This window comes from Lissotriton helveticus, chromosome 6 (genome assembly GCF_964261635.1).
Source record: "Lissotriton helveticus chromosome 6, aLisHel1.1, whole genome shotgun sequence".
Classification (NCBI taxonomy): Eukaryota; Metazoa; Chordata; class Amphibia; order Caudata; family Salamandridae; genus Lissotriton; species Lissotriton helveticus.
The window spans coordinates 1089342851-1089356050 of NC_136067.1; the positions used below are offsets into that span (position 1 = coordinate 1089342851).

At 42.8% G+C, this 13200-nt stretch overlaps 1 protein-coding gene across 2 annotated transcripts in view; it reads right to left on the reverse strand.

Annotated features, from left to right (window-relative positions):
- RGS7 (regulator of G protein signaling 7) overlaps positions 1-13200 on the reverse strand; it is a 1941513-nt gene that overhangs the window by 772282 nt on the left and 1156031 nt on the right. For both annotated transcript variants that reach the window (XM_078646934.1, XM_078646935.1), the window contains exon 5: positions 3490-3596. In XM_078646934.1, the coding sequence (XP_078503060.1) occupies positions 3490-3596 (107 nt within the window). The remainder of the gene's footprint in view (positions 1-3489; positions 3597-13200) is intronic.

Sequence of the window (13200 nt, forward strand, 5' to 3'; positions counted from 1 at the left end):
GTGACAGTGAGTAAATATTAACAGGTTTCTACTAGGGGTATTTACAAGGAAAAGGAAAGTGACCATGAACGATAATTTTTACAGTAGTTAGACAGTGGCCATCTGCAATCAAAGGCACTGTTTGTATGGTTCATTTCCTATAGCGTCGACGGCGTTTCGACCCGGAAGGTGAGGTGTCTCGTCAGGACAAATCTTTGTGGGACATCTAAGGGAATGGAAACAGTTGGTGAGGACATAATACTATGTGTTTGAAATTATGGATGTTGGCGGACTACTTGGAGTAATGAATTTACCTTGCTTAATGTGTACGTGTTAATCTAGAGGCGCAACCCATGCGTGAGTAGAAGCGTTAAATTACTTACAGTGAACCGGGTACTGTGGCATGGTGGGGGAAGGACAGAAAGGGAGGAGGTAAGCGCGTGATGCATAACACGTAGCTCTATGCACAGTTTGTCTGCCTAACAAGGGTATTTACCACTGTGGGTGGTAATCTGGATGAAAAGCCTGGGTCTCTGCCCGCAGGGGGCTGAATCAATTTCTGGCGACCAAGGCCGCCGATGTAGTTTATTCTGGCCGAGTAGTTTCCAACAGGAAGATGCCTGGTAATGGAAGAGGCATTGTTGGTTTAGGCAAGGTATTATGTGAGATAGGACTGGTGGGATCGTTAAGGGAGCTGCGAGGGGCATCATACCTGTGATTTTGGAAGACAACGCGCGATCGCGTCTATCAGTCTGCCTGGGTCTAACTAATTCCTCGGTGTGGCACGTTCGCCAGCGTCCTCGAGGATATACCGTAATGCACGTAATACGTGCGCAGGCCTATGAAAGCGAGCAGGGCGCTCAATCCTCATCACTTTTTCGCGCGGTGGCTGCACCGCAAGGGGTTCATCCTTTTCCACTGGATTTTTCCCTTCCCTATATAACAATAGGGTAACTTTTTTTTTTACACGCACACATTAAGCAAGGTAAATTTATTACTCCAAGTAGTCCGCCAACACCCATAATTTCAAACACATAGTATTATGTACTCTCCAACTGTTTCCATTCCCTTAGATGTCCCACAACGATTGGTCCTGACGAGACCCCTCACCTTCCGGGTCGAAACGCCGTCGACGCTATAGGAAATGAACCATACAAACAGTGCCTATGATTGCAGATAGCCACTGTCTAACTACTGTGAAAATTATCGTTCATGGTCACTTTCCTTTTCCTTGTAAATACCCCTAGTAGAAACCTGTATATATTTACTCACTGTCACTTAACAGTTTTTTTCGTTCTCACAAATACACATGGGACACTTTGCACTTTTCATGAATACTATGTGTGCAATGTATATAATTGGTTGAATTCCTTTTTTCTGAAATATAAGGACAATGATGATATAAAAACTTGGTACTATGAGCTTTGCTTCTCCTTCGGACATCCTGCCTAAACCCCTCTACACTGTGATTGCTATTACGCTATGTACTGAATTATTACCGTACATTTATTTCACCACAGGAACCACTGTTTTCTTGATAAAGTACGCACCCTGGTTCCTCTGTGAGTAGAGTTCCCTTGTCTTTCCTTGTGGCTTTCTTAAACAGCAGCCTGCCCACCTCCTCTATCAATTTTGAAATTCTTAACAATTCCCTTGGTTGTACATCCTAAATAGTAATCCAGATTTAAAATAATCACAGATATTGTCAGGGACTTTAAGGATTTAGGGCGTTCTGGGTCGAATGTGTTTTTGAGGGTTCTTGTGCAGATAAGCTTTGAATTTATAATCCAGTTTCAGCTCTTTCATGTCCTCTTTAGCCATGGCACCGACAGTGCAAAGACACACTGGTTCAAATTTTAAATGTGTTTATATCTAATATTTAGGCATAGTGATGTATATTTTAAATACTGTAACACAGCAGTAGCTCACTAATATTACTGCAAATAATCTATATGACACCCTCCCATATCTCATATTTGAGATTCTGTTTGGGCCTAAAATACACTTTTTGATGGCTGTTGTATGAAACAAAAACACTTATACCAAAAGTGTGTCACCATTCCTAAGTAGAGAGAGAAAGAAGGGAATTTAGAGGTACTCTCTTTGTGTGCAACTCAAATTGTGGGGGGTAGTGTGTCCTCATCTTACTGCCCTCAGTCACCCTGAAGGATATCATGCTTCATCATTGGGCTTTTGCTCCTCATCGGGCTGGCACTGCAATGCCCTACGGGTCTCCCAAAGGGTCTCTTTTTCGGAGATCTTTTGATGAAGCCTTAAGGGTGCGTGGGTGTAAGTGGCAGTGAAGTCCTAGGTGTATTAATAAATGGCTAGACGGAGAGTCATTAATTTTTATTAAGGTGATTCCCCTGTCATTATTAATACAAAGTGCATGGTGCTGCTTAAAGGGGTATAATGTCCCTTGGTAGCTGGGTAACTATACGTCCCTAGAGGGCATATGTTCTGGTCAACATGTTTCGTGCTTTAGTGGTCTCAGGTGGAGATCCAGGGCGCTTCGTCAGGACCGAGTATGAAAGTTGTATTTACAGTGGTCTCAAAATATTGGTGCCCCCAGATAAACGAAGGGAGTAGAACTTCCCTTAGTAGGTAGGGTAAGATCCCATGAGTTGAGTGAGGGTCACTTGAGAGGATTCTCTCGGTGCAAATGGGCTGTGTCACATGTGTGCCTTTCGCTGTCTACACCGGTTGTCTGCAAAATGTCTGTAATACACTCTCACAAATTATCCAGATTAAAAATAAATTAAAGGAAAACTCTATTTGCAACAATTTGTTTCAGAATTATTCAAGGTCATCAATGCACGACTCTCTGAAGAACAGAGCTGGCCCTATCAGGGGGCCTTCTGAAAGAGCAGGGATGTGGGCCAGAGCCCATTTTGTCCATGCCTTAAATTGTCTCTGGATATGGGGATATAGCAAGCTATCAAGGAAGAGAATATGCTTGGTTTTTAAAGATCAAAAGAATTATAGATTGCCAACCTTTCACTTAATAACCTAAATACCACTGAAAGCAATATTTAATAACTGTTTGCTGCCCAAAAGCTCTCCACTCACTTACATATTTTGTCATGCCTAAAGCTCTTGAAGTAGTTGTAATAGTAATTCAATGTGCTATAAAAGAGCAATGGTATGACCACATAAAAAGATTTGCCTAGTGTGTTCTAATAAATGTTACATTGAGGAAGATGTAGGATTTCAATATAAACCCTCACTGTCCACTCAGCAATATTTGAATCTCCCCATATGTGCTACTTCTCCATACAATTCAACATTTTTTTTGCCGACAATCGACATATGATACCTAGTAAATCACATTACCCCCAAAATATAGATATTGATGTTAGGCCTATTGAATCCACAATTCATTAGAGACATTGTATTACTGAAACACTTACATCAAATTCGCTGTCTTTGTTTGAGAATCTGCGCCACGTACTTAAGAAATCTATACCATAATATTATGTCAATATTTAAGAAGGTTTTTGTTGCACATACCTGAAACCGGTAAAAAGTACCATCATCTTTTAATGTGAGTACGTGGTCTGATATTGGAAAGAAATAGCCATGAGCAGCCATTAACGTCCCCATGTGCAGAGCCTCCACTGTTTCATGAAAAAGAAAACCGCAAACAGTATTGTCATTTTCTTTTATACGAATCTTACTATCTTTAATATTACAGATAATTGAAAACTCCAGCAAGTGAAGTATGTAACATAAAAATAAAAACTTAACATGAAACTTACTTTGGCCATGGAGACACTAAGGGGCATATTATCAAGACAGGAGATAAAATTATCGCCGCTTTATCTGCAGTTTTCTGCCGATAAAGCGGCGATAATTTTATCTCCTAACTTGATAATATGCCCCTACATTTTTTAAATGCATGCATTTGGTTATCTGTTTTTTGCATTCAAGATGTAACATATTAAATCGCAAGAACACATTAGCATGCTTGTTTGTTACATGGTTATCTGATCAAATATCAAATTCATCGACACATACACATAAATAACAAAATCCAGTTGCAAAAAAATAATAAAGAAACACAACATATAAAATCAAAATAAAACCACATAATAATCACAAATTATGCAAATCAACTACATTATACACAATAATTTAGATAACACAAGCTACCACCAGCTTACTGGAGCAGGTTTTACAAAATCTTAGATCATTTGCCCAGTTTGTTAACCCCAATAAAGGACAGATAGGTACAATACATCAAGATCTAGGTTTAGAATAAGCTGGACATAAGAACAACAAGTGCTCATCTGTCTCCATGGTGTAATTATACACTGGGCACATCTTGGATATTTTTCGTGGAAGTTAGCCAAGAAGTAGCAAAAACATCAACAGGCAGAATGCGATATCTAAACGTAAAAAAATATGAACTGCAGGTGTGGGATTGACATGGTCCAGGAATTCCTCGACTCTAAATACATGTTTGTGAAGAAGAAATGTATACAGACTGCCAATTTCATCCAGTCATTCGCTTCATCAATTTATTTGGCTCAAAACGTACCCTTTACAGAAACCATCATAGAAGCACAAATAAATGACGGGTCATGCCAACAATCTCTCATTCCATGGTCAAGCAGAAACTGTTTCATGTAAGACAACTAGGGGATCCTCTGGATTTTGTGTCACCTGATGATAACTGTAAGGGAGTCTTTATACATCTTCAACTCACTAGCGCCGCATGGTCAAATCCACTTTAGAATAGGGCGCAATTTAGCAATCCCCGTTATTGGTTTTACCATGAGATCTAATCTCAGATGCAAAAGAGGGGTGCCTCAGACGAGGTTCAGAAGGGATCTAGCAAAATTATTTCTTCTACCCCCAAGGTTTTCGTATTACAAATGCCCCAAAAATCAGCACCATACAATGCAGAGCTCCTCAATTGGGCATTATAGACCTCCATAGTGGCAAATTATGATGAAAAGGGGCCTTTTGAGAACCTAACTAATGATGGAGCTCAGTGTTTGATGACCAAAAATATCTCTTGGAGTTTTGAGACCACCAAGAGTCTGTACTAGACAATCTCACCCTTAAGTAACCAAATTATATTACTCTCTCTAGGATGTTGGTTACCGAATGAATGTTTCATATTTTTATTATTGGTCATGAATTAAGATTTCAAAGCATTAATTTCTAGCCCATGGTACACGCAAAATATAGAGAATTTATTGATAAGGGTTTGCAAACCAATAACAGTCTTGCAAATTAGAAGGGTGTCATCGGCGAATAATATTCCGGGCACCTTTGGCCCGATAGAACTGTAGAATAATTAGCACAGTCCAGGAGAACACCTCTACACTTATTTATAAACAGGAGAAAAAGAGTTGGGCTAAACGACAACCTTGTCAAACTTCATTCTTAACATTAATTTTCTCCACTAAGCTCCTCCTTATCAGGGCATAATTTCCCTCATGAAGGCACTTCATAATGTTAAGAAGGCTGCTTGCGATGCCCATACGAGCCAGTACTTACTGGGGTCTAACTCTAGGGACCAGATTGAATGTAACAGGAAAGTCAATGAAGGTAACAAAAGGTTTTCTCCACAGATGTCAACAGTCTTCCACTTGCCCCAAAAAAAACCAACTTGATCTATAGTTCCAGCCTTCGTGATCTAAACCCGGCTTGTAAATGGATGAAAATATCATTGCCCACAATTCACTTGGGTATCTGTCTCCCAAAAATCTTTTAGTGATTATCCAAAAGGATAATAGGGCAATAGTTACTGGTAAGGTTTCAGCAACCTTTGTTCAAGACTGGAGTAATCTCTGCTCCTTTCCAGGTCAAGGGGATTGGTGCTACTGCAACTATTGTGTTAGAAACCAGGCTAAGATAGGGAACCCATATCATGTGATCAAAGTGGAACATATCGGCCGAAACCTCGCTCTGACTTTGCAGAATGCCAGCTGCCTCTGGGTCAGCAAGTTATTATTTTATTTATTGGCCCCTAAAAAAGATGTACAGAAAAGGGTTTTGGCCATTTGTTCAGTATTTCAAGAGTTGAGAGGATAAAGGATGAATGTGTGCAGGCACCTCCTAAGCGCTATCTGGAGGTATTTTCTATGGAGGATGTGAGCGATTTATATGACTTAAATTAGAGTCCCTATCTAATTAAAGTCAAAGGTCTACTAACTAGATGGGCATCCCTCCCCCTTAACCTTTTAGGGCAGGTGAACTCTTATTGGGTTGCCCATTCTGCGGCTATTTAATTTTTTATTTTCAGTTTTACGATGCATAATGAATTCACATTTTTTGTGAATGTAAATTCAATGTTTTCTTCTTTTATATTGAATAAATCCAGCCAGAGCATAGTACTTAGGACTTTATACAGGTATGTGGCGGAAGGGGGGTTAAGCATACCATGCCTTGTTTTAAGACATATTATTTTGTACACTTTGCACAATATATGTTTGGGTTTAATAAAAAAGTCAACTTTATTAGCCATCTTCAGAATGATCTTATTGTTAGAATGCTGGAGGAAAATCAAATTCCGAGACTAACAAAATGTCCCAAGAAAGTATGTTATAAGACATTACAAGGGGTTCATAAGCGAAGAGCACAGTTCTACAAGGCTTTTGGTATTCCTTATACTAATTCAAAAACTCAATTGAATCATCTTGAAGTAGGGGGAAGGACCACTATGGATCCAGCAATAGTAGCCAGGTGGAGAAGAAATGGATTTTGGAAGTTAGATGATTTTTTACAGAACAATAGATGGAAAACCCTAGGAGTATTTAAGCCATAGATTACTAGGGTGGAAACCTGGTTGTAGTGGTCCTACAGGACTCTAATTGGGGAGCTGTGGAATCGTGATCCTAAAGCTATGACCAAAAAGACGGGTCTTGTGCTAAGATTAATTGATGATTTAGCTATGAATAAAATTGGCCTGTTCAATCAATGTTTATTATCCTGAGATAATGTGGATATGTATGAGTGGATTTTGTCAAAATGGCTGAGGGAGGAGAATGTGGTAGCCCCCTACGATATGAAATGTTAAAGCCTTAAAAGAGGTGGCAATTTTTGCAAAATGCAGTTTTTTGCATAATATCTGAAGTATAGGACTTCCCAGTTTTTAAATGAAATGAATACAGATTGTCCAAACCAATGTTTTAGGTGCGGCATGGGCGATGTGGGAGGGTGGTCCCACATTGTACGGTATTGTAGGAAGTTGGGTAATTTCTGGTAGAGCATTTATAGATCTTTGGAGAATCAGCGGAAACTTCAAATACCAAAAAACCCATGCTGGCACTCTTGGGAGCCTGCCCCAAGCACTTTTAATATCCAGTAAATGGTATTTAGTGCTATGCTGGCAGTTTGGTCTCTCATTTTTCAGAGGTGGAAATGTTGATTGGTACCCTGCTTTGTGGAGTTTAGACAAGATGAAGAAAGTTAGAGAAAGACATTCTATAAAATCTGGGGCGTCTTGCTCCCAAATTGAGAACCCAAATGGGTCAGAGTTGCATTTTGAGGGGGTATTGTTCTTGGTTTGAATGGGCAGGAAGGTTGGAGGTTTTCTAAGGCACATTAACTATGTAATGTTTAAGCCTTTAGGTATTTATGCATTATTTTTTAAATGTATAGACACTTTTTCATCAATTTGATGGGGCACTGTACCTTCAAATAAAAATAATATTAACAAATAGAAAGAATTACACTTGTATAAGTAGTGCTGTAAAACAAATGAAAGGCATGTGAGAGTGAGGCTATGGAGAGATGAAGGACACAGTTGGAGGCTGGTAGTGAGGGAATCTGTGGAGAAGGAGGTCATGGGGGTAACGCCAAAAATCTTTGTCCCAGTAGGTGCCACCAGCGCTAAAGTCGGTCTTTATCAGCACTACAACCAAGAAAAGTTGTGTCATATTGTGCTGCTGTGGGGCATGCTACATTACATCATTCCCAAATGTCAAACTCTGATGTCAGATGACTCAGTAATCTCATACGCAGATATTCAAGTCAAAATTCCTTTATTTAATCAAGTCTATTAAAGTGTAAAAGTGCAAAATAGAGTTTATTTTATTTATTTATTTTTGGGATTTGTATATCAGCGCACAGCTACCCAGAATGGTTTCCCGGCACTGTACAAGAACAGCAGAAAATAGAGCAGCCTATTGGCTGAAAAGCCATGTTTTCAGGGATCTACGAAATAAAAGAAGGTTGGGTTGCATGCGGAGAGGCAGTGGCAAGGTATTCCATTAGGTAGGGCCCAAGTAAGAAAAGGAGCGCCCCCCCCATGCGGGAAAGTTTGATTTTAGGGACTTGAAATTTTTCTTGGGTGGAGGATCTGAGACTACGGGGAGGAACATACGGACAAGCTAATAGTTGCAAGTAGCTGGGCGACTGAAAATGCTTAATGCGAAACATGTAGGTTAGGGCTTTGAACTTGACCTGTTTCTCCACTGGAAGTCAGTGGAGATCAGCCAGCAGTTCGGATGTGGATGAAAATTTGGGAGCGCCGCAGAGTAAACTAGCCGCGGAGTTTTGAACTCGCTGTAATTTTCGTGTTACCTCTTTGTTGACGCCCAAGTAAAGTATATTCCCATAGACCAGCCTAGAGGTGACAAGGGCTTGGATTACGGTACGCTTGGCGTGAGATGGGAGCATCCACACAATATATCTCAACCATTTTAAAATGGTGGAACAGGTACCAGCATCCTTAGTGGCCTGCTTTTGCATGGAGAAAAAGTCGTCCACGATGAAGCCAAGGTTACGCACTTGAGTAGAAGGTTGTGGGAGCGAACCCATCTCTGGTGGCCAATGTTGGGGGCCCCAAAGGTCTCGATCTTTACCCAGGATCAGGACCTCAGTCTTATCGCCATTAAGCTTTAAAAAGTTGGCGTTCATCCAGGTCACGACTTTACAGAGGCCGGATCTAAGAGCAGAGGGCTGGGTGGTATTACCTGCTGAGAGAGAGAAGAGGATCTGGGTATCGTCGGCATAGGAGAAAAGCGATTGTCCAGATTCCTCTACCATAGCCGCCAGCGGTTTAACATAAATATTAAACAGCAAGGGGAAGAGGATCGAACCCTGGGGGACTCCATAAGGAGAGGGATGAGGCTTTGATTTTGATGTAGTAGAAAAGACCTGGAAGGTGCGACCAGTGAGAAAAGAACTAAGCCAGTTTAGGGCTGCCCCGGTGACACCCGATAATTGAAGGGTCTTAATGAGTACGGTTTGGGAGACAGTATCAAAGGCCGCACTAAGGTCAAGTAATATCAAGGCCATGGTTTCCCCTTCGTCAGTCTTGTGACGCAGCATTTCTGTCACCCCTAGGAGAGTAGACTCCATAGAATAGCTGGCCCGAAAACTGGACTGGGAATGTTGCAGAAGCCCATTAGTTTCAATGAATTAGACAGATGCCCATGCTCCAGAATCTTTGAGAGAGAAGGCAGAAGTGAAATAGGGCAAAAGTTGGAGGGAAGAGAGGGATCAGCGTTAGTCTTTTTTAATAATGGGACAACCATAGCATGTTTCCAGTCGGGAGGAACAGTTGAATTCGTAAGAGATGAATTGAGCAGTTGAAGAATATAATCGAGAGAGGGCGATTCAATTTGTTGCAAAACTGTAATAGGCAATAGATCACAGGGGGATCCAGATTTAATTTTACTGAGGTAATGAGTAAGAGATTTCATGTCCAGGAGTGGCCAGGAGTCAAGATTAATCGTTGTCTGTGTTTGGACAGAGCGATTGTTGGGCACTGAGGTAGAGCAGATAGAGAACTCAGCAGATGGAAGGAAAGAGGGGGTGGCAGTGCTAGTCAAAGCGGAGTAAATGGTTTCTACTTTTTCAAGAAAGAATTGAGCAAGGTCTTCACATTGTGTGGTGTTGAGGATAGGAGGTGGTAGCAGGGCGGCAGCGCCCGATAAATCCTTGACAAGACTGAATAAAGTTTTTGCACAATTATTCACCTGCGTAATGGACAAGGAAACATAGTTAGCGTGTGCAGCCCTGCAGTGGGAAAGATAGGACCGCTTAATAGTAAGATAAGCAGATTTAGCTACAAGTGAATACGTTTTTTGCCATCGACGCTCCGAGTTTTTACATTTGGTTTTCTCCCCTTTTTTTTTCTTTTTTTTTTTTTTTCCAAAAACCTTTATTCTGTTGCCAAATATTGTAAAGGATGTGCTGCCTACAGCCCGGGGGCCGGCAACTGGAGCTAAACAAACACAGCTATTCATACTAGGAAATTCCTACACAGCCTGTTAGCCGACATCCCGGAGGCCCGGCGGCGTTCAATCATGTCACGACATAAAAAAGGTCCAGGAATAACCAAAGTGTCACTGCCATAATATCGCCTCTTGTCATCTGCCAATATACTGTTGCATGTCTACAGGCAATTGTCTCGCCAAACCCGGCATGCTGCAGGGCAAACACATCCTTCATTTATAAACAAACTCCCTAAATCCTACCCCAACTAACCCCCCACCCACAACTTGCCAGCAGTTCGCCTGTCCAATCTATGTCTCAGAGCATTATTTCTGGTAACCTTCCTTTAGGTACATGAGGGGGAGGAGTGTGCCCCGCACAGCCTCTAGACTGCCATCCCATTCCTGCAGCTCCTCTCTGGGCGCCCCTCAAGTATTATACCCTTGCCTCCCTTAGTGCGGCCCTTGCAATCCAGCCCGCTCTCCCTGCTGACTCCTCGCATCTCCGTCCTGGGTCCGTCTACTCTGCGCCTTCCTCAACCCCTGATGCAGTCCCCACAGCGTGTTCCTCAAATGCTGCTAGCTCATCCGTGTCCCCACCCTGCTCTGTCTCCTCCTCTACCTCGCTTGCCTCAACATGTGTCCGGTACAGACTCCACAAATTCTTGGGGCGACTCTTAGGAGGGAGCAATTCACTGTATACCTCAGATTGCGTGCAACAATACAACATATCTCTGGCCCATTTCTTCTTGGTAGGTAACGGACCCCTCATCCAGCAAGTGGCCACGACGCGTCTGGCCATTAATAAAGCCATATCTGCCAAGCGTCTTAGTGCCACTGGCAAAGTTTTCGAATATCCCAGCAGCGCTAGTGCCGGGTTGACTGTAATCTCTACACCCAATATCTGGCTAAGTTCCGAGAACACTTCCACCCAAAATGTATTGATGCCAGGGCAGCTCCACGCCATGTGGAGAAAATCAGCTATTTGCACGCGGCAGCGTTCACACTCCGGAGATCGTCTCAACCCGTACCTATGCAGCCTCTCTGGAGTATAGTAGACACGGTGCAGATATTTGAAATGCACTAGTCTGTGCCTCCCATTCAAAGACAGCCGTTTAGTACTGACACAACAATATCTCCACATCTCATCGTCTATCTGTATTTGGAGATCGTGCTGCCACTCCGTCCTGGCTTTGGAAGCTTGGAGCTGTTTGTGTCGGGCTCCCAGTCTATTTAGATCAGTTACTAGCTTACGAGATGGCACCGTCTTAATCACATAAGTGAGTTCCGGTACCTCAGGAGGCTCTGCCAGGTCCGGGCCCAAAAGGTCCAGCAGCGCACTTCGGACTCTATGGTACTGAAAGCGTGTCAAGAGTGATGCCTCTGTCTGCAGGGGGGGGGGGGGTATCTGTTCCCATGTTTTCACCACTCCGTCTATGAACAGATCCTCTAGCTTTGAGATTCCCAATTTGTTCATCGCTCTCGTGGGTTTTCTCCCCTTTTAGTTCATCATTGAACCAGGGGGCGGTGGTTATTAAGCTTCTTGGTCGAAGGTGGAAGGCAGATGTCGAGGGTGGACTATATCCAGTTATAAAACGCTGACAGGTCAAAGGTGACATTATTATGAAACTTAGGGACATTATTAGACAGCAATAAATTAAACTTGGTGATGTCGAGGTTTTTCCAGTTCCTAAAGGGTATAGCAGTAGAGCTACTATTTGCAGGTGCGAGGTGGGGGGCAACCAAATTAAAGCCCACTAAAAAGTGATCAGTCCAGCTAAGCGGAGTGGCTGCTGGGCAATGTAAAGAAGGCAGGTTGGAGAAAATGGGGTCAAGAAGGTGGCCTGCTTTATGCGTAGGCCCCCGATTGTGAAGTAGTATGTTCATAGCCGCCAAATCAGAAACCAAAGTGCTACCAATAGTGCAGTTGGGATCCTCTAGATGGAGGTTGAGATCGCCAATGATTGTGAAATTGGCTGAATGTAACAAAAGCGGAGTGACAAAGTCAGGGAAATTTAGAGCCCATGAACCAGCAGGGCCTGGAGGGCGATACACCAGTAGCCCAGACAGGGTATACTGTGGTGTCAGATTGAATTTAAAAGTTGCCGCTTCACAGTCGGGAATTAATAATTCATCAAATTTACAGCATAATGTTTTTTTAAAGATAATAGAAATTCCTCCACCCACCCTGTCTCCTCTATCTTTTCCAACAATCGCATAGTTAGAGGGCAGGGCTCTGGCTACATCAGGTCCCGAACAACTGTTAAGCCATGTCTCCGTTAAGAAGATGGCGTTGAGTTGTAGATCTACTAAGAGATCGAAGATGTCTGCCTGATGTTTGGGGAGGGAGTGAAAGTTAATGTTAAAAAATAAGAAGTTGTTAGGGGGAGCTGGCTTGCATTTCTTAGCTGATTGGGTAGGCATATAGGTAGTAGTGCTGGGTGTAGTAGCGTGGCTTAGTTCAGTGAGGAAAGTTTTAAAAGAAAAATTGCAACCTGGGCAAGCTGAGGTGTTGGTGTCAGCATCCGAGCAGGCGAACATAGGTCGGGGATACGTGCGAAGGTTGAGCAGCTGGGTAAAAGATAACTTTATTTTGGTGTTATTTTGAGGGGCAGGGGTTTGGGCCCGGGTCCCGGCCTGGCGTGAACGAGCTTGCTTTTGGCGCGCCGCCGGCGTACCCGCTGTGAGTGGCCACTGCGCGCTAGTTCCATGGGCTGTTTTTAAAGGGCCCGCCTGGGCAGGGAACGCAAGCACTAGAGTGTCCCTTGCCTTAAGATGGCGGCAGCAAATAACACAACGCGGAAGTGGTTAAAAAATTAGCAAGCAAAGTTTTACCTTGGCCTCCCTCCACTCAAACAGTCCACTCTTGACTGCGGTGGACCTGGGAGGCCAGAGGAAAAGGTACACGATCCCACACCAGCGCGAAAAGTAAAACAAAAGTCCTACAGGCACACTCAGGTGAGGTATAAAACATTCAGAAACAGTTTTCCCAACAGTTTTGAAATATTACAAATCACGAGCCTAGGCAGAAGTAATTAAAATTAGA